This window comes from Ambystoma mexicanum, chromosome 5q, assembly GCF_040938575.1.
Source record: "Ambystoma mexicanum isolate Mex_15411 chromosome 5q, UKY_AmexF1_1, whole genome shotgun sequence".
Lineage (NCBI taxonomy): Eukaryota > Metazoa > Chordata > Amphibia > Caudata > Ambystomatidae > Ambystoma > Ambystoma mexicanum.
This window is the reverse complement of record NC_090933.1, coordinates 887,872,711-887,896,059: the sequence shown is the minus strand read 5'-3', so window position 1 is coordinate 887,896,059 and position 23,349 is coordinate 887,872,711. Positions and strand designations below refer to the sequence as shown.

The following is a 23,349-nucleotide window of genomic DNA, read 5'->3' as shown; positions in this document are numbered from 1 at the left end:
CTACACGCTTTCACTACTGTGTCACTGTATTGACACCATGGTATTATTAAAAATCGTACATGTTTATTGCTCGAGTGTCCACACCAGGTTTAGTTTTCCGAGGGTGTATCTACAGATGCATGAATGTGATACTAATGTCCATCCTGGTTTAAGTGATAGGTCCAGGTGCGGCCTCCCCCCCCCCCCCCCGATTGTGGGAGTGGACGAGCAGTGCTCTTGGCGTCTCAGGGATGTTACCCACTTTTGTTAGTTCAGGGTTGTTGTGGTATGGGACTTTGGGTTTTCACTGCAAGTTGGGGCTTGGGGGTGGGGTGTGGAGGGTAGGGGTTAAGTGGGGAATTATTGTTTGTAAAAAATGGTTCACATCATAGTGGGCATCTCATGGAAGCACTGGGATTTGTAGCATCGAGACACAGGCTGGAGATTAGGGTATTCTTTTCATTATGACAGCCGCTGACTTGAGATCACCAGAGACAAACAAGTTACTTACCGACTGGTAACGTTATTTATTTATTTGATTTATTTATTTATTTACAGCCCACATAACGCATAGGTATCTAGGCGCTAGTTTCATTGTGGAAGGGCAGGTCATTTATAAAGCAGTCTTTTTTTTCTTTCCTTTGACTGGATGTTCCTCCAACGTATTCCTCCTATTTGACATGTAATGTCCACAGCTCCGCAGCTTCGGAAATGTTTGGACAGAGGGCGTCTTGCGTCGATGGCATCGGGTCGATGTTCCTTGAAGGCCTCCGTCGAGGGGGACGTCATTGGATGTTATAAGTAGCACGCACAGCGCCCGTAGCCTCAGTTCATGTTTCTTCCCCCTCTCATCGTGTAGCCGGTGTGCCATAATACAGCTCTGACTGTACTCAGTCTTGTTGGAACAAAAGCTGTAATAGCATGGGAAATTCATTAGAGGGGTAGGCTGGGAGGGCGATGAGGAATACATTGGAGGAACATCCAGTCGAAAGAACTTTAGCAGTTGGTAAGTAACTTGTTCTTCGAATGGATTGTGTCCTCCAACGTATATCTCATCTTTGACAGACTCCTAAAGCAGTATCCATGATTGGAGGCGGGAGAAGAATTTAGACATACCCAATTAAATGGCAACGTAAAGTACAGCCTTACCAAAGGCAACGTCCTGAACAAGGGAAGTATCCAGGGAATAACGCTTAAACGTGTGTATGGAGGACCACGTTGCAGCATCCCAGATGTTCTTTACAGGTAATCCCCTCTGCAGGGCCGTCGATGTAGCCATGCCTCTGGTGGAATGAGCCCGTAAGCCCTCAGGGGCCAGCCAATCGACAGCATTCAGAAATAGTGAGGATGATCCACCTAGACAAGGTCTGTTTAGAAACAACCTGGCCTAATCGGTGTTTAGTATACCCCACAAAGAGCTGGCTGTCCACTCTGACTTTGGACATTCTGGAAAGATAAAAGCTTAACGCTCATCTCGGGTCCAACCTATGCAGCCTTTCCTCTTCCTTACTAGGATGCGGAAGAGGATAGAAGGCAGGAAGGAAGAACATACTCTCAAGATAACCATGTCCTTGTGGAATATAGTAAAAGGTTGCTTAGAAGAAAGTGCCTGCAACTCGCTGATTCTACGAGCAGACCAAGAAAATAGTCTTAAAGGTCAACAAGCTCAATGGACAGGAGTGCAAAGGTTCAAACAGAGCACCCATCAGAAAGTTTAAGACCAAGTTAAGGTCCCAGACTGGCACCTGAAAAGGCGGCGGCAGGAACACATTTGTGAGCCCTTTTAGAAACTGAGGGATGAGCGGAATCTTCAAATATGAGCATTCCTCGAATGAGCGTCTAAATATGGATAGTGCTGCTAGGTAACCTTTAATGGTAACATTCTTACCCCTGCACCAGTCACAAAACATACACCAACGGTACAGGGACTTTGTTGCTGGACGCCTGGCCGAAAGCAACACCTCCATCAAGTCTTCCGGGAGGTCCCAATCCTTATAGTTCGACCTTTCAGAAACCATGCGTGAAGGTTGAGAGTCTTGACCTCTGGATGGAGAACCCAACGTTCCTCTCGCAAGAGAAGATCCTCTCTTTGGGGAAGACACATTGGAGGACAGATGGACATGTCTAGAAGGTCTGGGAACCACGCTCTCCTGGCCCAACCCGGGCCAATGAGGATCATGCAGGTCCCGAACCTCTGTAACCTCCTGATACCTTGAGGAATGACAGGGATCTGAGCAAACTCGCACAGAAGCGGGAATAACCAATCCACAACAAACGTTTCTCCTAGAGCTCCTCTTGGAGGGAATTCCCTTGTGCAGTACCTCTCGCACTTCCGGTTGGCACCGGTCATGAACAGGTCCACCTGCAGGGTTCCCTAAATGGTGAAGATCTCTTGAAGGGCTTCCTGAGCTAGTTCCCACTCGTGGGAGACTGTGCCCTTCCTGCTCAGAGCATCTGCCGCCATGTTCTCCTCTACGGCCAGATGAACTGCTGCTAGGCAGATTCCTTCTTGAATTGCCCAGAACCAGAGCTGCATTGCCTCCCTGCACAGCGGTAGTGACCCTACACCACCTCTCTTTCTGAGGTAATGCATGTCCACCGTGTTATTCGTCATTTTCAGGACATTCTTCCCTCGTACAGATGGCAGGAAAGCCTTCAGTGCTAGCCTGATTGCTCTCAGCTCCAAAACATTGATGTGTAGTTTGGACTCCGATGGAGACCAACGAACGCTGATGTCAGATCGTTGGTGTGAGCTCCCCACCCTGTGAGGGAAGCATCCGTCACTACAGTTATCTCCGCCCACTGCTGCCAAAAAGGTTCTCCCTTCATGAGATTTTTCTCTCAGGCCCACCACAGAAGATCCTGTGAGACCCTGACCGGAACCTAAAAGGAGATACAACATCTTGCCCGAGAATTGGGATCATTGCGTCCGAGGAGCCCATTGAAGGGATCTCATTCGCAGGTGGGCCTTTGGCACCAGAAAAATGCAGGATGCCATGAGGCCGAGCAACCTTAAGAATTCAAAAGCCAGAAGACTCTGGCCATGTTGAAATTTGGTTACCATCTGGAGAATGTTTTGAGCCCTCACCTTGGGTGGCGAGCACTTCCGCAAGGATGTGTCCAACACAGCCAGATGTACTGGAGCTGTTGGGTAGGTGTTACTTGTGATTTCTTGAAATTGAGGGAGAAGCCGAGTTTGTGAAGGGAGTGGCAGCTGACTTTGAGATGATCCAAGGCTTGCTCGGGAGAACGCACCCGCTTCAGCCAATCGTCCAGGTAGGGGTAGCCGTGAATACCCCCTCTCTTGAGATGCGCTGCCACCACCACCATGAGCTTGGTGACCTCGGGCGGAGGTCAACCCGGATGGCAGGATCCGAAACGACAGTGCGAGCCGGCAACTGCGAACCGCAGGAATTTCCTGTGCTTGAGATGGATCGGCACATGAAAATAAGCATCCTGCAGGTCCAATGACACCAACCAATCCTGAAGTTGGAGGGCCTAAAGGATCTGAGAAAGAGTGTCCATCCTGAATGTGTCCTTCCTGAGCAACTTGTTCAAGTATCTCAAGTCCAAGAAGGGTCTCAGTCCCCTGTTCTTTTTGGGAATCAAAAAATACAGGGAATACCAACCCTTGTTCCTCTCCGCCACAGGCACTGGTTCTATAGTGCCTTTCTCTAGCAGGGTCAATATCTCCTGCACAAAGAGCAGATCCGGAATCTTCAAAGAGTGCTTTCCCGGTGGATTGTCGTGAGGCCGTTGAATAAAAGGTAGGCTATTGTTTCCAGTGCCCATGAAGCCGAAGTAATGGCTCGCCACTCTTCCAGATGCTTAGACAGCCTGCCCCCTACTGGCGAGCAGTGACTCAAGGCCTCAGTGCGGTTTTGAAGCAGCTGCTGCAGTGCCTGGAGGCAAAGAGGCTGCTGCTACCTCGTCCACCACAAGGAAACCTATGTTGGCCCCTTTGACTGGCCATTCCTCTCGCCCTTCCAAATGAAGAGTAGAAATGAAAAGATTTACCCCTCCACTGTTGTCTGCCAGGACGAAAAGGCTGAGGTTGCCTAACAGCTTCGCCCAAAGACTTGGCGGCTGCTTTCGAGGTCTGCAACTTCTCAAGGCTCTCATCAGCCTTGCTGCCAAAAAGATGAGACCCGTCAAAGGGCATGTTCAGAAGTCGAGCCTGCACATTGGGGGGCAAAATCAGACTTCTGCAACCACGCAAACCTGCGCATCACGGTGCTCATGGCCATGGACCTGCTGACACTATCCGAAGTATCCTACCCAGAATGAAGGATTGACACATGGCTGCCATGCCATCCTTAATAGGCAGAAAGCCATCCATTTCTTCCCCTTCGGGAATGTGCTCCGCCACCAACGAAATGCAATTCCACAGAGTGTGCAAATATTTTGCCAAGCCACAAGTGGAGTTGGCGGACTTTAACGCCATACTCCCAGCTGAAAATACCTTGCGTGCCCATCCATCCACATCCTTATTGTCCCCATCAGGAGGGATGGTAGGGTACGCCGCCTGTTTCGAGGTAGCCGTGGCTGCCTGGACCCCCAAACTCTCCGGAGTGGGGCGAGTGGACAGGTAGCCGGGGTTGCGACAAGATGGGCAGAATGTTCTCGTCAGAGACCTGTTCACCGCCGGATTAGTGTCCGGGGTGTCCCAATTCACAGCTACCTTCTTTTTCAGAGACATATGAAATGGCAGCACAGGGTCGGTAGGTGGACCCTGATCCAAAATGTTCGTAAGATCATCCTGATCAAACTACAGAGGATGTCTGGACCAGCCCAAATACTCCACTACTCTCGACATAAGTCATCTATATGAGAAGTCTGCATGCTCCCCTCGGTCTGGTTTGCCGAATTCCAGCTCAGGAGAAGTGTCAATACCACTGGCATTGTGCAAAGTGTCACAAAGATCCTCCATTCGACTCTCCTCTGAAATGAGACAGTCAGGTGCATTTAGGGTCCCAAACTGGAGACCAAAAGGGGCATATTCCTCATATGATCTTTCCACCTCCTCCTAAATGGAAGTGAGGGACATAAAGAAATCCTTCTTAGGCAGAGGAGTATAACTTTTCTCAGCTTCAGTCTTCAAAAACTTAGCAACTTCCTTCCTCAGAGGGTCCACTGTCACAGGGACCTGCACCGGCAAAAGAGGCACAGACGGCACCGACAGCGTCGAAGGCTCTGACAGCGTCGGCAACGGCATCAACAGCATCAAGGGCCCGACCGGGATTGAAAACGCGATAGGCACACTCGACAGGCATGGTGATGAAGACCTTCACCTGGCACGTCTCGCGTGATCTTTCGATGCCTTGTCCAAACAGGGCCTCAAAGGCTCCCAGTGTTTATCATGCCGTTTACCCGGGCTCGAGGACGCGTGAGTAGCCGTCCGAGACCGTTCCTTGCCGGTGTCGTCAGAAGGCGCAGGCAGAACTGTGCCCAGTTTATGAAATATTTTCATCATCTCGACCCGGAAAGCATCCCACTCCGCCAGGGTCGATGATTTGGACGGGCCTACCATCCTTTTCGGAGAGGCGTCCGACGAAGACGAGGAAGGCGACCGATGGTGCCGCTTCCTTGAACGCCTGAACAAGGACAACGAGTGGCGCAAACCACTCCTAGACTGTGACCGCTTGGACTTCTTCCTCCGATGAGAGTCCACTCTCGACTCATCGGTCGAAAGTACAGCAGACTGGGACTTATGGGGCTTGATACCTTGCCTACCTTGAGTTTCCCCTTTATTTCCCGCAAGTCCTTTCCAGTCATTGACTGGCACTTGGAACACAAATCCGTATCGTGGCCCTCGTAGAGGCACCAGAGATAAAAACCCGATGCAGATCCGTGATAGACATCTTGGAGCCGCAGTCCTGACACTTCTTGAAGCCGGACAGCGGGGTAGTCGTGGTAGAAGATGAAAACATATTCAGTAACTTCAACAGTAACGGGGCGAGTTTTACGAAGTAAACACGTTTGCGGAAAAAACGGAACTGAGGCTACGGCGCTGTGCATTCTACTTATAACATCCGATGATGTCACCTTCGACGGAGGCCTTTGAGGGACATCAACCCGACGCCATCGATACAGGGGGCCCTTTGCCGAAAAATTTCCGAAGCAGCTGCGCTGTGAATATTACATGTCAAAGATGAGGAATACTTTGAAGGACACAATCCATTCGAAATGTACTCTTCTTAGCTGGAACATGTGAGGGGTCTGAATAACCATGCTAAGATGCGCAAGATTATTGGCTATTGCGAACAAAATGGTTCCAGAATAATACTACTTCAAGAGACACACTTGATGGTTTGCCTAAACACTTGTGTATAGGCGTGTTACAAATGCCATATCATATCATGGTTGGGGCGAATGGGAGTCTAGCTAGATCTTGGGGCGACACCAGATTGTATACCTCTTTTTCATCATATTCCAGTGAAGTTAACACTTTTATACAAAGCTCCTTGGAGTTGAAAGTATTGCACCATGAACAAGACGCTGATGGGCGTTATGTTGTAGTCTTGGGCGAATTAGCACATAAGCAGGTAACAATCATTAATATTTATGGCCCCAACAATGATGACCCCGCATTTTATAAGACCATATTAGCTAGGTGCCTCGCATACCCTCACATCCGTATTATCTTAGCAGGAGATCTTAATACCATACTCGACATCGAATTAGACAGGTTTGCAGTTGCAACAAGGCTACTATCCCTAGCTGCCAGGGAAATATGCAGGGGCATGGAGGATTTGAACCTAGTGGAGATCTGGAGGACGTTGCACCCGCCGACAGGGAATACTCATTTCATTCCGCGGTCCATGATATGAGGACCCGCATTGATTACATCTTGGTTGGACCGTAGATAGTACATATCACAAAACAATGCCCCCTTCTTCCTAGAACACTATCTGATCATTCTCTGGTGTTGTGAAAATATGAGTTGGAGAACCTTGTACTTAATAGACCATATTTTTGCTTCAAGGCACAGGCACTGTTAGATGAGTTATTTCGGGGTGAAATACTGGAGATTACTAACTCGTTTTTTGCAACCAATGTGGGGTCCATTTCTTCTATAGGCATTGTATGGGAGACATTTAAGGTTTACTTAAGAGAGCGTTGTATAGGCCTGGTAAATGAAAAGGGTATCCATAGGTTGCTAGCGAACTTGGAGATTTAACTGAAACAACTGCAGCAAGACACTGAGCGATCCCTACTTGTCCTGATCACTTCATTTAGATCAGTCTGGCTTCATCCCGGGTCACTCTATGGGTTTAAATCTCAGGCGGATGTTTGCGATCCTTGCACAGATCTACCCTGAAGTGAAAGCAATAGGTGCAGTGTTAGATATAGAGAAGGCACTTGATTCAGTTACATGGGAATACCTCTTCATAGTCCTAAAGAGAGTAGGGATGCCTAATTATTTCTTGAGTTGTATAAAATTGTTATATACTGGGGTCACCGTGAGGATTGGACTGTTTAACAAGCATTCAGCATCCTTTCCTCTGGGACGGGGCATGCTGCAAGGGTGCCTCTGTTGTCTCAGCTCCCATTCGCAGTCGCTGTGAAGCCACTGGAGGTCTGCTTACGGATGTTGCAACGAAAATGGGGCCTTGCATTGGGAAGTGTGCAAGAGTTAATATTACTATATGCAGATGACATTATATTGTATGTTAAATACTCTGTTGGGAGATAGAAAACTTCAGTAGGGCTTTGGGCTTGCAGGTGAATTGGATGAAGCCCACTCTGTTCCCCTTGATGGATGGTACTTGGAAACTGCTAGGGATAGAGTTATTTTTTTGGAAGCAGGCGTCAGTACAATACTTAGGTATAAAGGTGAGCAGAAGTTGGGCTTTATTGTTGAAAGACAATCATTTGGCATATGCTGAGCAACTTAAGTGGAAGATTGAGTGATGCGTTACCCTCCTGCGTTCTCTTCAAGCATTAATAGCCAACATGACATGAAAATGGTGATACTTCCCAAATTATTATATTTTTTCCTCTATGTCCAGTGAGTCACTTTAAGGATCTTCAATCGTGGTTTGTGAGGCTAGCTTGGTATCAAAAAATACCTTGAGTTAAATGGGAAACGCTAACTAGGCCTTATTACAGTGGGGGACTAAATGCACCTGATATGAAGTTGTATTAATTGGCGGCTCAAGTTTCGTTTACGTCTTTCTGGATGTCCAGGTTGCAACTGTTTCCTCATGCAGCAGTGGTAAGAAGGTCAATCCATCCCTATTCCCTGCAGGGTGCTGTACTAACTGGGAAGGTTGATGACCCGGTCTCGTGTACGATTAACACATGGAAGAGGCTGTGGAGACGGCTGCAAATACAAATCCCATATGCATCTGAGCTATGTGTGGAGGATTCCGGGTTTAGATCCGACATGTGATGAAATGATAAGGTCCGCTTGGTCGCTACTGGGGATAAACCATAAATATGATTTTTATCCCAATGGGGAATTCGTCTCTTGAGAGCAAATGGAGGCCACATTATGATGCATGTTTATTATTATTTATTTCATACTTTTAAAGAGCATCACGGCCACGGGCCTAAATGTTTAGGCTGGCTTTCCAGTACTTCCGGTTTCGTGCTGCCTTTGAGCCTGGTCACCTTTCCAATCCTCAAATACATTATTAATTTAGCTAATTCGAGGAGGGTGGTCTCCATTGTTTACCAGATAGCACAGGAGGCCACTCCCATTGAAATTCTTCGCTATATATTAAAGAGCGTATCAGGGGGGTCTTAGATAGATGATGAGCTGTGGAATTACATGTGCCAGTACACGCAGAGGGTCCCCTTTAATACTAGGTTCAAATTAATACAGTAGAAGATCCTGCATCTAATGTATATGTCCCCTTTGAGAGACAGATCAAGTTTGACAGAACGAACGATGGTAAATGTCCTAGATTTAAAGGGTGTGATTCAGGGTTCTTGCATATGATCTGGGAGTGTCAAAATCTTTCAAAAATTTTGGGGGAAAGTGGCAAACATGGCGTGCCAAATGACAGAGCTAGAAGAACGAGTTACTTACCAACTGTAACTTTCTTCGATTGGATGTTCCTCCCACGTATTCCTTATTTTAGATATCTTGTCTCCCAGCTTTGCTGCTTCTGAATTTTTTTATTTTTTTCACCAGAGGGTGCTGTGTGCGAGGCCGCAGAGTCGTAGTCCCTCGAGGGCCGCCGTCGAGCATCAACGTCATCTGCTGTGTAATGGGCTCGAGATGCGCCCGTTACCTCAGCTCTTTTTTTACGGTGTTCACGGTCGCATCAGTTGATCAGGCTTTTAAGTCCTCAGGCGCTTAAGGAAGTTTGAGTGCAACTGGCGTAAACTGTACAGAGGGGTAGGTTGGGAGGGTCAATGTGGAATACGTGGGAGGAACATCCAATCGAAAGAACATTACAGTTGGTAAGTAACTTGTTCTTCAAATGGATTGTGTCCTCCCACGTATTCCTCATTTTAGATAGGCTCCCAAAGCAGTAAGAATTTGGAGGAGGGAGTACCAGAAATTTCAATCATGAACTGAATGAAGGGCAGCTTTTGCAAAGAGTCCTCCTTGATATGATGCAGAGTCCAAGCAGTAATGCGTCACAAAAGTGTGCATTGACGACCAGGTGGCCGCAGCACAAATATCCTGCACCAGGACACCCCTCTGAAGAGCCGTGGAAGTTGCCATGCCCCTGGTTGAATGAGCCCTTAACCCATCTGGAGGCCCTTTCCCAGCCAATTTATAGCACTCCGAGATTGCTAGAATTATCCTTCTGGATAGAGTTTGCTTACACACTCGAAGTCCCAATTTGTGTCCAGTATACCCAAAAAATAGTTGGTCACATTGTTGAAAATTTGCCAGTCTAGAAATATAGGGTTCAGTCTGTGCAATCTTTCCTCTTCCTTACTAGCGTGTGGAGGAGGGTAAAAAGAAGGAAAAGTGATTTTCTGTGACAGATGGAAATCAGAGACTATCTTAGGCAAGAAGGATAGTTTGACTTTAAAATAACTTTGTCCCTATTGAAAATGGTGTGAGGAGGCTTACAAGAGAACCTGCAACTCACTCACCCTGCAGGCTTCTAACTCTAAAATAGTTTTTAGAGTGAGAAGTCTTAATGGGTAAGAATGTAAGGGTTTGAAAGGGGCACACATAAGAAATGTTAAGACTGAATTCAAATCCCAGATGGGCACCTGAAAAGGTGTCGGAGAATACACATTTGTCAGCCCTTTCTAGAATTGAATGACCAAGGGCATTTTAAAATAGGACACCTCTTCCGAGGAGCGTTTAAGGATAGATAGCGCTGGCAAATATCCTTTTAAAGTACTAACTTGGAGTCCCAAATTGGCCAAGTGTAAGAGGAAAGAAAGTACTGTAGGAGTATTACATAAAAATTGTTCCACATTCTTATCCCTGCACCAGTTACTGAACTTGTTCTAACGACCCCGATACAAGGATTTTGTTGCTGGCCGCTTGGCCGAAAGCAAGATCTCCATTACGTCATCCGGGAGGTCTCAATCCTTATATATCTGCCTCGCAGAAACCATGTGTGAAGGCTGAGTGTCATGTCTTCTGGATGGAGAACCAGACCTTCCTCTTGCGAGCGAAGATCATCTCTTTGTGGAAGACGTATCGGAGGGCAGATGGACATGTCCAGAATGTCTGGGTACCACGTCCTCCCGGCCCAATACGGGGCAATTAGGATCATGGTTTTCCTGAACTTTGTAAACCTCCTGATTACTTGAGGAATCATGGGGACTGGAGGAAATGCGTATAGCAGCGGAAATACCCAGTCCACCACAAACGTGTCCACTAGAGCTCCTCTTGGGAGAAATTCCCTTGAGCAGTACAGTTTGCATCTCCTGTTGACACTGGTCACTTGAGGGGTTCCCCAAAGGGCGAAGATCTCTTGAAGGACTTCCTGAGCTAGTTCCCACTCGTGAGAGACCTGCTCAGAGCGTCCGCCGCGTGTTCTGCTCTCCTGCTAGGTGAATGCCAATAGAGAGATTCCTTCTTGCATTGCCTCTCTGCACAGTGGTAGTGATCCTACGCCTCCTCTCTTGTTGAGGTAGTACATGGCCACTGTGTTGTCTGTCATTATCAGGACATTCCTTCCCTGTACAGAGGGCAGAAAGGCCTTCAGCGCTAGTCTGATTGCCCTCAGCTCCAAAAGGTTGATGTGTAGTTTGGACTTCGATGGAGACCAACTACCGCTGATTGTCAGATCGTTGGTATGGGCTCCCCACCCCGTGCGTGAGTGTAACGCTCACCTGATTCCCGTAGAGGCGCCGGTCTTGACTAGGCGTATACCGTATCTGCAAAGGTGATGTGTAACACACGGCTGGCTCTTTGGGCTGGACCTCTGTGCACTGTATGTCTGACTTGAAGGGTAAGATGTCTGCAGATAGAAAATATGGGATTAAGGAACTGGGTTATTGAATGTCTCTCTCTTCTTCCCTTTCTCTTCTCCTGTAGAACCCCAAAGGTTAACGCTCTCACCTTAGGTAAGTGAACGCCGTGCTCTCCATCTGCCTCGGGGCAGGGTGCTGTAACCAGTTTCTTCACTGGATAAGGGGAGCAGGCCTCTTGACTTCAGAGGACTGCTGTCCGTCGTTTACTGCACGAACGGTAAGTTTCGAGTAATTCTAATGTCTTTAAAGTCTTTAGTAATGATGTTTCTTGTTTTGCAGGGTTCCGGCGATGGCGGATGACGGGCTGAAGTGAGTTGAAGATGGAGCCCGTGTGATGAATAGAAGCGCCTGGAAGCACGTAAGTAAGCGCTTGTTGCCTGCTTCACGATGCGCTCTAACTGTCTTTTTATTTTGCAGGTACAAGTTCGGAGCGGCTGCAGGGTGCCGGAATACCCACTGGGTTAGATGTGGAAAGGAGTAATGGCACGCGAGTATTAAAGTTCCCCAATGTCTTTAAACGCACCTTGTTTTGTCTTTCAGATGCGGGATGCAGCACCGAAGGCCTCCGGAGCGTGCGAAGAGTTGGTAAGCTTTTGTCTTTCAGATGCCGGAATGCAGTGTGAAGACCTCCGGAACGCACGAAGAGTAGGTAAGCCTTTGTCTTTCAGATGCCGGAATGCAGCGCGAGGCGTTGGTGACAGCCGATGGACCAGGTAAGTGAAGAGCTGTCACTGAAGACCGTAATGCTAACCTGTTCTTTCTTGTCTTTATAGGTGTTGCTGAAGACTGGATTCAGGATGGTAAGCCTTTTTCCTTAGGCCCAGGATCAGATGCAGAAGACACGATGAGCGTTCTGCTGCAGAGGATGCAGAATAACGCAAAGCAAGATTCATCCATCGGGTGTGGTTTAAATAGCCTCCTGTAGTGCTTAGGTGTCTCCTTCCACAGCCACGCCTAGGTAAGAAAAGAGTTCCTGCTTTCCAGAAGAGTTCCAGTGTTCTGAATCTAGGGAGTGGCTCCTGCCCCACCCAACAGGAAAAGTAGTTCCAAACAGAAGAGGATCAGAGGCTCAACTGGCAGGCAAGTAAGCAGCATGGTCTGCTGCAGGTAAGTCCACCCAAGCATTATGAGCCCGGCGCTTCCAGCGCTGGGACTGGGCATATTTATGAGCCTGGTGCCATTGGCGCCAGGACTGGGTCCAAAAGGTCCCAATTGGGACTGGTTGGCACTCGGAACCTGGGTTATGGATCTTTTTCCAAGGGAGTTGGGAAAACCCTGACCTTTTGGAAGCAGAGATCATGACAGTGAGGCGTCCGTCACTACTGTTATCTCCGGCCATGGTTGCCAAAAAGGTTCTCCCTTGAGGATATTTTCCTTGCAAGCCCACCAGAGAAGACCTTGAGCCACTTTGGCCGGGACTCGCAGAAGATCCGACATCTCCCCTGAAAATTGGGACCATTGAGTCCTGAGGAAGAGATCTCATCCTCAATCTGGCCTCTGGCACCAGAAAAATGCAGGATGCCATGAGGCCTAGCAACCTTAGAACATCGAATGCCGGCAGATGTTGGGCATTTTGAAACTGTTATCATCTGCAGAATGTGGTGAGCTCTCTCCTCGGGAGGCGAGGCTTTCCCTGAGGAAGTATTCAGGGCTGCTCCGATGAATTGGAGTCTTTGGCTTGCAATCATTTGCGACTTCTTGTAATTGAGGGAGAAGCCCAGTCTGTCTAAGAAGTGGCAGGTCGTAGCCAGATGTTCCTGGGCTTGTTCGGGTGAACTTGTCCTGATTAGCCAATCGTCCAGCTAAGGGTAGACATGAATCCCCCCCTCTTCTGAGACTCGCTGCCACTACCGCCATCAGCTTGGTGAAAACCCTCAGGCCGGAGGTCAGCCCAAATGGCAGAACCGGAAACTGATAGTGAGTATCACCAACCGCGAACCTCAGGTACTTTCTGTGCTTGAGATGGATTGGCACATGAAAGTAAGCATCCTGAAGGTCCAATGAAACCAGCCAGTCCTGAAGCTGAAGAGCCTGAAGGATCTGAGAAAGGGTCACCATCTTGAACTGGTCCTTCCTGAGGAATTTGTTCAAATTTCTTAAATCCAAGATGAGTCTCAATCCTCTGTCCTTTCTGGGGATGAGAAAATAAGGGGAGTACCAACCCTTGTTCCTTTCAGCTACAGGTACATGTTCTATTGCACCTTTCTCTAGCAGGGTTGAAATCTCCACCACAAGGAGCGGGTCTGGAATGTTTACAGAGTTGGCTCCCGGTGGATGAACTTGAGGTCTTTGATGAAAAGGATGGCAGTAACCATGGGTCACTATCTCTAGTGCCCAGGTATCTGACGTAATGCCCCGCCATTCGCTCAGATACCGATTGATTCTGCCTTCCACCGGGGTCGTGTGGGTGAAGACCTCAAAGTGGCTTTTCAGCGGCTGCAGTAGTGGCTGAGGAGGTAGTAGCCGCTGCTGGGGCTGATATAGCACCTCTCCCCTTTCCTCCACAAAGGGGTTTTCTCTGTTGGCCTCTTTGACTGGCCTGCCCCCTCCCTCTTCCAAAAGAGGAGTAGAAATGAAAGGGACGACGACTCCTGGAAGATGACCCTGCGTAGGAGTGTTGTTGAGGCTGTCTTTGTAGCGGCACGGAGTGATTTTGCTGCCGCCTTCGAGGTCTGCAGCTTCTTCAAGCTCTCGTCCGCCTTGCTGCCAAACAACCTCAAGCCGTCAAAGGGCATATTGAGTAATCTGGACTGCACGTCGGGTGCAAAGCCATATTTTCTCAGCCATGCAAATCTGCGTAGGACTGTACTAGATGCCATGGACCTGCTTACACTATCAGCAGTGTCCAGTCCTGACTGGAGGCATTCCTCCATAGCTTCTTTCCCATCTTTCACTATCGCCAGGAAACCATCCTGTTCCTCACCCTCCAGGATGTGTTCAGTCGCTGACGGCATACAGTCCCACAGGGTGTATGTAAATCTTGCCAAACTGCAAGTTACACTAGTCGATTTAAGGGCCATGCTGCCCGAAGAAAAGACTTTCCGGGCCCAAGCATCAACTTTCTTATCATCCCTTTCTGGTGGTATTGAAGGGTAAGCTGACTGCCTAGTGGAGGTTGCAGCTTATACCACTAAACTTTCAGGAGAGGGATGTTTAGATAGATATTCAGGATCTGATGAAGATGGTCTGTACTTTGCCACAAATGTTTTCATTTATTGCCGAACCCGAATCAGGGGTATCCCAATTTGCCATCATCCTTTTTGCAGTGCCTTATGGAAAGGGAGGGCAGGATCTTTTTGAGGTCCCTCAGTCAGGATATCAGTCATATCATCCTGTTTGAAACCTGAGGTAGGTGCTTTCCAACCCATGAAATCAATGACCCTTCCCATGAGGTTCCTATACCCAGGATCTGCATGATCTGCAGGGTCTGGTTTCCCATCATAAAGATCTGTCATCTTGGTATTCAGGCCTACTAACTCTTCATGAACCTCCCTGGCTCCAAACCTAACCCCAGCTGAAGTTACATCCTCTTCGGAGGACTGCTCTTCAAAAATAGATGTCATAGATCTGAAAAATTCCTGCCTGGGTTGAGGCTGGAAAACCTTTTCTTGTAAAGGGGGTGGCACCGACTTAGGCTTGGACAATGGCGTCGACTTTGGCATCGGTATTAAGGAATGCTTCGATAAAGGCATTGAAGGCATCGATGGTATAGACGCTGGCTTCAACGTCTTCAAAGGAGGCTTCGATGCCGTCGAAGTAGGCTTCGACACTGTTAAAGGTATCAATGCCATTTTCATTGGCGGCTTCAATGTTATCGTCGTGGACTGTCTAGTCGGATTTCGACTTCCAACATCGACATCGATATGGCTACCCCCGATTTATGCACCGGTAGTTTCTGTTTGTCGGATCTCGCGTGCCTGGTCTTTGATCTCCCTCTGTCAATTTTGGAGTGGGCAGTGGCATGATCTCCACGCGGCTTTTTCAAGGGGGTCTGGGCAGCTTTCTCAAAGATTTTAAGCATCGAAGCCCTAAAGGCCTCCCATTTTTCAGGGGAATCGTGCTTGGAAGGATAAGTCACCCTTCTCTCAGACGAGGAGGAAGAAGACCTGTGACGTTGCTTTTTTGACTTCTTGGACGAAGACGAGGAGGATTTCCTTCAGCGATTTCTTGGACCTCGACCTCCTCGACCCATGTTGAGATTTTCCTGAATCTTTTTGTCTTTTCGAAGACCTATAAGATTCCTCCCTCACCGCCAGCTTACCTTTCCGTTCCCTAAGAGCCTTATTGGACATGGACTGACAGGAAAGACATTCGTCAACCCGATGGTTGGGGCTGAGACACCAAAGGCAATTCCGATGGGGGTTGGTAATTGGCAATTTCCTACCACACTTCAGACATTTTTTGAAACCCGTCTTGGGTGTGGTTGGAGTAGATGACAAGGACATTGTCGAGAAAAAACCTGATGCGGCGTTCTGGGACAAGAAGCAGTGCTCAGAAAAAGTGAACTGAAGTAACGGGTGCGGCTCGAGCCGAGCCCTTAATACAGCAGATTACGTCGACGCTCGACGACGGCCCTCGAGGGACTATGACTCCGCGGCCTCGAACACAGCGCCCTGTGGTGAAAACAAAATCAGAAGCAGCAAAGCTGGGAGACAAGATATCCAAAATGAGGAATACATGGGAGGACACAACCCATTCGAAGTCCCCTGTCAGTTATTGTGCTGTCTGTTTCAGTGGCTGCCAGGTATTCCCAAGGGAGAAAGAAAATTAATGTATATATGGATGAAATATTGGCCAAGAGATGTATTCTGAAACCTTGGTTAAGTCCGATCTCACCTACAATTGCTAAATGGTTAACAGACCGTACATGGTGTGATGCAGAAATGGGCTAAGGTTCTTTGCTACTGGTGAGATCCAGACCCAGCAATATTTAGGAACCATTTAAGGCTTTTCTCAGGGATAGGGAGTCTGGGAACAGTTCTGATGGAGAAACGGGTATCATGAATTATGCTAGGAACCATCCTGAATGGGGGTAAAACAAAGCTATATGTATGCCTCACCAAGATGCTTTGGAGCAGTAATTGTAAATTCATTGCAATGTTTCTCAGACTATATAACTCCCATCTCCACCTGACTTTCGCTAAGTGAAGGGCATGAAGTGATTGTACCCTATTCTTAAACCATGGCTCCGGGACTGCCTAAAGTTGAAGTATGTACTCTGAGGTCCCTCTTGTAATGTGACTTGTGTATTCCAAGACTCGGTAATGCTCGCTTACGGTGTGAAACTTTATAAATAAAGTTTTTTAAAAAACTAAACTAAACAAACCAGTGGTGCTAAAGGCCAACAAAATAAATAAGTCAAAGATTGTGTGAAAAATACAGTAAGAGGTACAGACAATGGTGTGGAATGAATTGTAATCTGCTAATATGCTTTTTTTGGGATGCTGAATGTAGCTAGTCCCAATGAGTGCACAGATTTTGTGTCGCTCCAGGGTAGTCATAACCAGGCCAAGCCAAAAGTATGTTACCTTTGGTAGCAAAGTTAAGTGAATCAGAATCACAGTTTAACAATCTTCTAGACGTATGATGAACGAAAGGAAAACACACTGCAGGCTAAACATAGGTGCTCCCCAGTCAGGCCCAGAATCCTACATTTTTTTTTACAGAGATTATTTTTATGTTCAAAATGTGTTTTTTGCTTCTGTACAGGAGCTGCTCAAGTCTTTGGCAATCATTTTAACTTCTGAAGAGCAGAGTGGCATGAGGTAGAGGAGGACTATTCATCTTCGCCAATACAAAGTGGCATACAGTAGCATTAAGGTAAGAACTGCTGCCGACAGGTACAGCAACATCAACATATGTCAACCTTCAGCCATCAAACAATCTGATACAGATGGCATGTGTCCAGGTGCAGTCATCCTGTGCCTAGACTCACCCCTCAAGCAGTATATGCCACTTGTAAACCCAGCTACAGTCATAGGCAATGCACCACCTTGCATTCCTAGGTACATTCTCAGATGCCAGGCTACAGCCATTATATGCCAGCCTTTGTGCCAAGCTACACATCATATGTTTGGAACCATTTATATGCCCAGGTATGACCATGCCATCCTGTGACAGTGGTGATCTCAAATGCTCATGCACAGCCTTCTTATTCTAGGTGCAGGTTAATATAATAAACATGACGGAACATAAACTATAGCCTCATATGCCAGGATAATGCTATTCTAAGCCATGTGCCATCTCATGTTCAGGTAAAACCATCACATACTCAGTTGGAACCAAAATAGGCCAAGTAGTGTCATCATATACTCGCTATAACCGTAAAGGAACAATAGTGTCACTAGTGGATTAGTGTGCTTCATCTTTCCATGGACAGGGTTTCAGTCTGCACATTACCAAGATGAGCGTTTCCCAAACAGAGGAGCGAGACATAATTTAAGGCAACCTTTAAAACGTGGAACTATTTTAAAAGAGGTTTCCATTTATATACTTTTGATTCTTCTTACGTGCTCTAAATGAACATGAGCTTGGCTTGCGATGTCAAAAGCTACATCTCGTACTTGTTTCTCTAGGCTTCCTCTGATAAAATCTTCTTGTGAGACATCATGCTGGATAAGAAACAAAACACATAGCACCTATTTAGCAAACAAATAGGGCATTTGGCAAATAGGGCTGAAGTCGGATTTGGTTAAAAGCCAGTTCTAAAAGGACTACAAATCTCACACAATCTCTGGTATCAAGAAAGAGTGTGTTTAAACAAATTAGCGAAGTCACTATGGGATAAAAATGGTGTTCACTCACACCCCGTTGCATTATTTTGTTTACCATAGTTTCTCACGTTTTCTTTTAAATGCACGTTACATGTTCATGGCGGATGATGGGGCTCAGGAAAGCAAGAAAGCCAAGCAACCATTTGTTAAAGTTCTGCTATTCATTCAACAGAATATATACATAAATAAATATATTTTAATTTCATTCACAAGGCAGTGACGTTGGAAAAGCTGCAATCAAGTCCTTATGCATACATCAAACTTGTATTAAATTGTGGCTTTGCAAGGGCAGGTTTTCAAGTATGCTGGAAAAATGGTAATATGATATGTGATGGGGGTTGCTGTGTCTGATAGGTTGTCACTACAGGTCACAAATGAAGAGGAAAGTAACTGGAATTTAACCTAAATTTGGTGGTGGTCTTATTCATAAAATTATAAGTTACTCACCGTAGTGACTAACGTACTCTTAGTCCATAGTCCCCTTTCCTTTCCTCCATACTGCACGGGCGTCCCTCGCGAGGGACAGGAGACTTAACATTTTTCACCAGAAAAATCTTCTTCCCCTCTAAATTTAGAGGTGCGCGGAGGTGCATCCCTGGGAACATGCGCTGCCCTGACTCCGCCCTACGGCGCCACACCTCAGTCCCCTAAGACGCATCGACAATAGATTTATCATTGCCAAATGACACCAGATTGTTAGGGGGGAGGATGGTGGGACATATGGTGGAAAGGGGACTATGGACTAAGAGTACGTTAGTCACTAGAGTGATTAACTTATAATTACTCTTACGTCCCGTCCCCTTTCCTCCATACTGCATGGGTGATTACAACTGAATGTAGCCCCAGGGTGGAGAGGAGACCCTCCTTAAGCAAAGAGGTTCCAGAGAACCGCCTGTCCGAAAGCCGCATCTGACCTGGGCCCGGCATCCAAACAGTAATGCTTGCAGAAAGCCGATGGAGTGGCCCATGTGGCCGCCCTGCTTATAACCTGCCAGGGGACACGTCGCTGAAAGGTGATGGCCGTTGCCTTGGCCCTGACTGCGTGGGCATGCATGTTCGCCGGAAGGGGTTTATGCTGGCCCTGGTACGCTTCCTTGATGGCAGAGACCATCCAGTGGGAAATGGAGGCTTTGGAGGCCTGATAGAATGGCCTGGCGCCACCAAAAGTGATGAACAGGGCATGTGACTTGCTGAAGCCCTTGGTCCTGTCCAGGCAGAATTTCACAGCACGCCTGACATCTAGGCAGTGCAGAACTGTCAGAGGCTCGTCCTTCGGGTCAGCAAAGTATGTAGGAAGGACGATCTCCTCGTTTAAGTGAAAGGCTGATGGCACCTTAGGTAGAAATGCCGGATGGGTCCGCAGGACCACCTTGTCCTTGTGAAAGGTAGTGTACGGCTCTGAGGCAACTAGGGCCTGGATCTCGCTGACCCTGCATGCCGATGTGAAGCCGACTAGCAGAGCCGTCTTGATGGTGACCAGCCTGATGTCCGCAGATGCCATAGGCTCAAACGGCTTGTGCGAGAGGGCGCCCAAGACTAGGGTCAAATCCCACACGGGGTGTGGCTTCCTGATGGGCGGTAGAGTCTAGCGAGTCCAGCCAAATGTCTCCTGACGATTGGGTTGGAGGAGGAGAAGACCTCTTCCTCCGAATTCCTGTAGGGCCCAATGGCTGAGAGGTATGTGCGGCAGGTGTCCACCTGCACGCCCAAGTTGGCGAGGTGCACCGAAAATGACAGCACGTCGTCCAATGGACAAGCCAGTGGGTCGATATCCTTGGAGTGAGCCCAGTGGCCTTGCTCCTAGCCCCCTGTATGATTTCCAGATTGGCTTGGGACAGGTTGAGGTGGCTGAGCGTCACCTGCTCAGGAACCACGCTGTGAGGGACAGCTTCTGAGCGGCGGGGTGGGCGACCCTGCCCCCCCTGCTGAGTCAGAAGATGTGCTGGGCCCGTCGGGAGGTGGATTGGAAGGACCTCCGAGAGGCTGAGCAGCTCCGAGAACCATAGCCTGGCTAGCCACCACGGGGTTTCCAGTACAACACTATACGCTGCGCGCATGCGCTCTGCCACACGATCGAGAGAACTTAGCTCTTTGCACTCGGCAGCGTTACCGCCTTTGTCGTTTGCGAACAGTGCCGGCAAATACTCCAGGCTACCGCTTCACTAGACGAGAGGAGCCCAGCGCTCGACAGCTTCTGCGCTGCAACGTTGAACACAATTCGGGTAAAGCAGCCCTCCTCCCTCTCCCCATACATAGCGAGGCAGCCCGCGATTGTTTACATAACTGACCAGGCACTCCTGCCCTCTCCTTCTTTCTCTCTTTCTTTTTTACGCTTCTGTAGAAATACCTTTCGAAGCCAGCCCGCAAGAATCGGATACTGCTTCTGCAGTTCTGCTCCCTCTATACCTTCCCGGGGGAACGTACCAAGACCCTATTACGTTTAGGTGAGAGTTTGTAATCCTCAACATTACATGCCTACTGACCTGTTATACACATAACAATATTCCAGCCCCCCTGTACCCTGAACTCTACATCATGTGCGCATTTATACGCCCTGGTCCTATATAAGATCCAGACCCCCAAGGCCAATATTGTGCTTTGCCCATGTGTGTGATTTGGCTAACTTAGCCCATGATGCCCCACAATCAAGGTTGTTTTAAATGTCATGTTATGTAAACTTTTTAATTCCAAGCACTAATAGAGTCCCCTGGATTTCTTTCCAGGGAGACCTATACCAGGCCCAAGAAGAAGGCTTTTTTGCCGAAACGTCCAAGGACCAGCTTCCTGTCCATCTCCTGCTAAGTCCTTATAAACTGTCTTCAAACAACTTATGATTCAACTCAGGACGTCGACCACGTGTTAGGTCACCCCAAGCCTGGCTTACAGAAAACCAATAGCTTTTTGCACTGTTTAGAACATTGGTTGTAATATGTCTACTTAAGTTAAACTTTACTATCACTTGTCACTAATAGGTGGTGGTCACTATTTAAATTCCAAAGCACCAAAATGGAACTAAACTTGTTTAAAAAAACTTCATTGAATTTACAATTTTAATGTAAAGTTTAAAAAAACTAAATATTTTTGAAGACCAATCCCTTCATGTCGAAATGCATAAACTAATAAATGCAACTCTACTCTATGTGAAAATGTGAATCTTTAGTCTATTTGTGTTTAGGGTTCACTTTACATGACTTAATAACTTAAGGTGTACTATAAAAAAAGAGTACCCCCCCTCAAATCTAGTTGTCAGAGCGAACCCACTTGTGCATTTCGTTCTCTACAGCCCTCTGCTCTGACACTCCAAGGGCATCTCCCTCTAGTTACAAAAAAAATAGCCACCACGGGGTTAACAGAATGATGTTGAGTTGGTGAGACTCCTTGAACTTGCAAAGCACTCTGTGAATCAGTGGAGTGGGCGGGAAGGTATATGCTGACATGCCGTTCCACTGGATCCATAAGGCGTCGCCCAGGGAGCCTAGGCCCTGCCCCTGCCAGGAGGCGAACTGGGGGCATTTCCTGTTGTGCCTGGTGGCAAAGAGATCCACCTGGGCGAGGCCCCATCTGTGGAAGATTTCTTATGAGGTCGTTCAGCTGCCACTCGTAGTTGTCTGCTCCCAACCTGCTGAGCCTGTCCGCTTTCAGGTTGGATTCCCCCGGAAGGTGGACTGGCGTGACGAAAATCTCATTCTCCAAGGCCCATTCTCACCTGCTGATCGCCAGTCTGCACAGGGACGGGGACCCGGTCCCCCCTTGCTTGTTGATGTAGTACATACTGGTCGAGTTGTCTGTCCGAATGAGGACAACCCTTCCCTTGAGACATGGGAGGAAGGCTCTGAGCGCTAACCAGATGGCGTTCAGTTCCAGCCAATTGATGTGGTAATCTTGTTCCTGACGGGTCCATGTGCCGTGGACCGAGATATCCTCCAGGGTGGCTCCCCAGCCCTCGAGGGAGGAGTCTGTGGTAATCGTCACCTGTGAGACGGGGGGCCTGAAGGGATTGCCCGTCCGCAGGTTGCAGTCCTTGGACCAACATGTGAGGTCTGGGTGGAGAGAAATGGGGATCTTGATGATTTCGGCCTGAGATCCCCTCTCCTGGTTGCATGACGCTGAGAAGTGGAGCTGAATCCTCCTCATCCTGAGTCTTGTGTGGGAGATGCCAACAGTGCCACTGCAAAAAGACCCAGGAGATGCTGGTACCACCAAGCCGAAGTAGTGCCTCGGCTTAGAAAGTGGTACGTGGCCCTCCTGATTGCCGAGATATTGTCCTACGAGGGGAAGGCCCTCTCGGAGTGAGTGTCCCAGCTGAGGCCCAGGAAGGTCAAAGACTGCGTGGGTTGCAGCTGTGACTTTCTGAGATTGAGCAAAAAGCCCAGGTTGTGTAGTGTGTTCATCAGTGCATGGGAAGAGTGGTGAACTGCTTCTTGAGATGTAGCCCTGACGAGCCAGTCGTCTAGGTAGGGGTATATATGGACCCCTGAGCCCGGATGAGGGCTTCCACAGCATTCATGAGTCTGGTAAAGTGTTTCTCTCACCTGGTTCCCATAGGGGCGTCGATCGGACCCGGACAGCTGCGGTCTCCACCAACATGATGCGTAGTGAAGAGATGACAGTCTGGACTGGCCCGCCTAAATCTTGTCTGCTGGACTCATAGAATTATTCTCCTGCAAGTGGAGAAAGGGATTTAGCCACCCGTGGACTTTAGTGATGGTGCCCCCAACTGTTCTCGTTCTCCCCACTAATCACCTCTGATATCCCCTCTTGGTAACCTCACCTTATGTTTTTAAATGATGAGCTCGCCATCCTGCATGGCATGCAGGGGCGCGTAGATACCAGTTACTTCACTGGTTTGAAGGTACTGGAGGAGTTCCGGAGGAATATTGACTCCAGTGTCTATAAAGTTCAAAGAGTTCAATATGTCCGATGTTCACTCTTGTTCCATTCCCTCGTTAGGTTGCAGCTGGGTCCAAAAGAATATTGCCTGGAGGCAGCTGATGGCGCTCAGGTAAGAGTCTGTATTACCAAACACTGTCCGGTAAAAAGTTGCATGAGTTTAACTTGCTGTTTTCTCTCCCTTTATAGGTGCGGCATAGAAATATGCAGCGAATTAAAGGATAATACCTCCGGTGGTAAAGCAGGTAAGCCTATGGTGGCAAAGAGATTGTCTTTGTCGGTTTTCTCGGCTCACCTTGTTATT

At 48.0% G+C, this 23,349-nt stretch overlaps 1 protein-coding gene across 5 annotated transcripts in view; it reads right to left on the bottom strand.

The window, feature by feature from the left end:
• Positions 1 to 23,349, bottom strand: part of NDUFAF6 (NADH:ubiquinone oxidoreductase complex assembly factor 6) — a 526,077-nt gene that overhangs the window by 56,370 nt on the left and 446,358 nt on the right. For 3 of the 5 annotated variants that reach the window (XM_069621385.1, XM_069621386.1, XM_069621389.1), the window contains exon 7: positions 17,892 to 17,993. The exons of 1 other annotated variant lie outside the window; for it this stretch is intronic. In XM_069621385.1, coding sequence (XP_069477486.1) covers positions 17,892 to 17,993 — 102 coding nt within the window. Of the gene's footprint in view, positions 1 to 17,875; positions 17,994 to 23,349 lie in introns of all 5 variants that reach the window. One more of the 5 variants, XM_069621387.1, reaches the window with a different exon arrangement.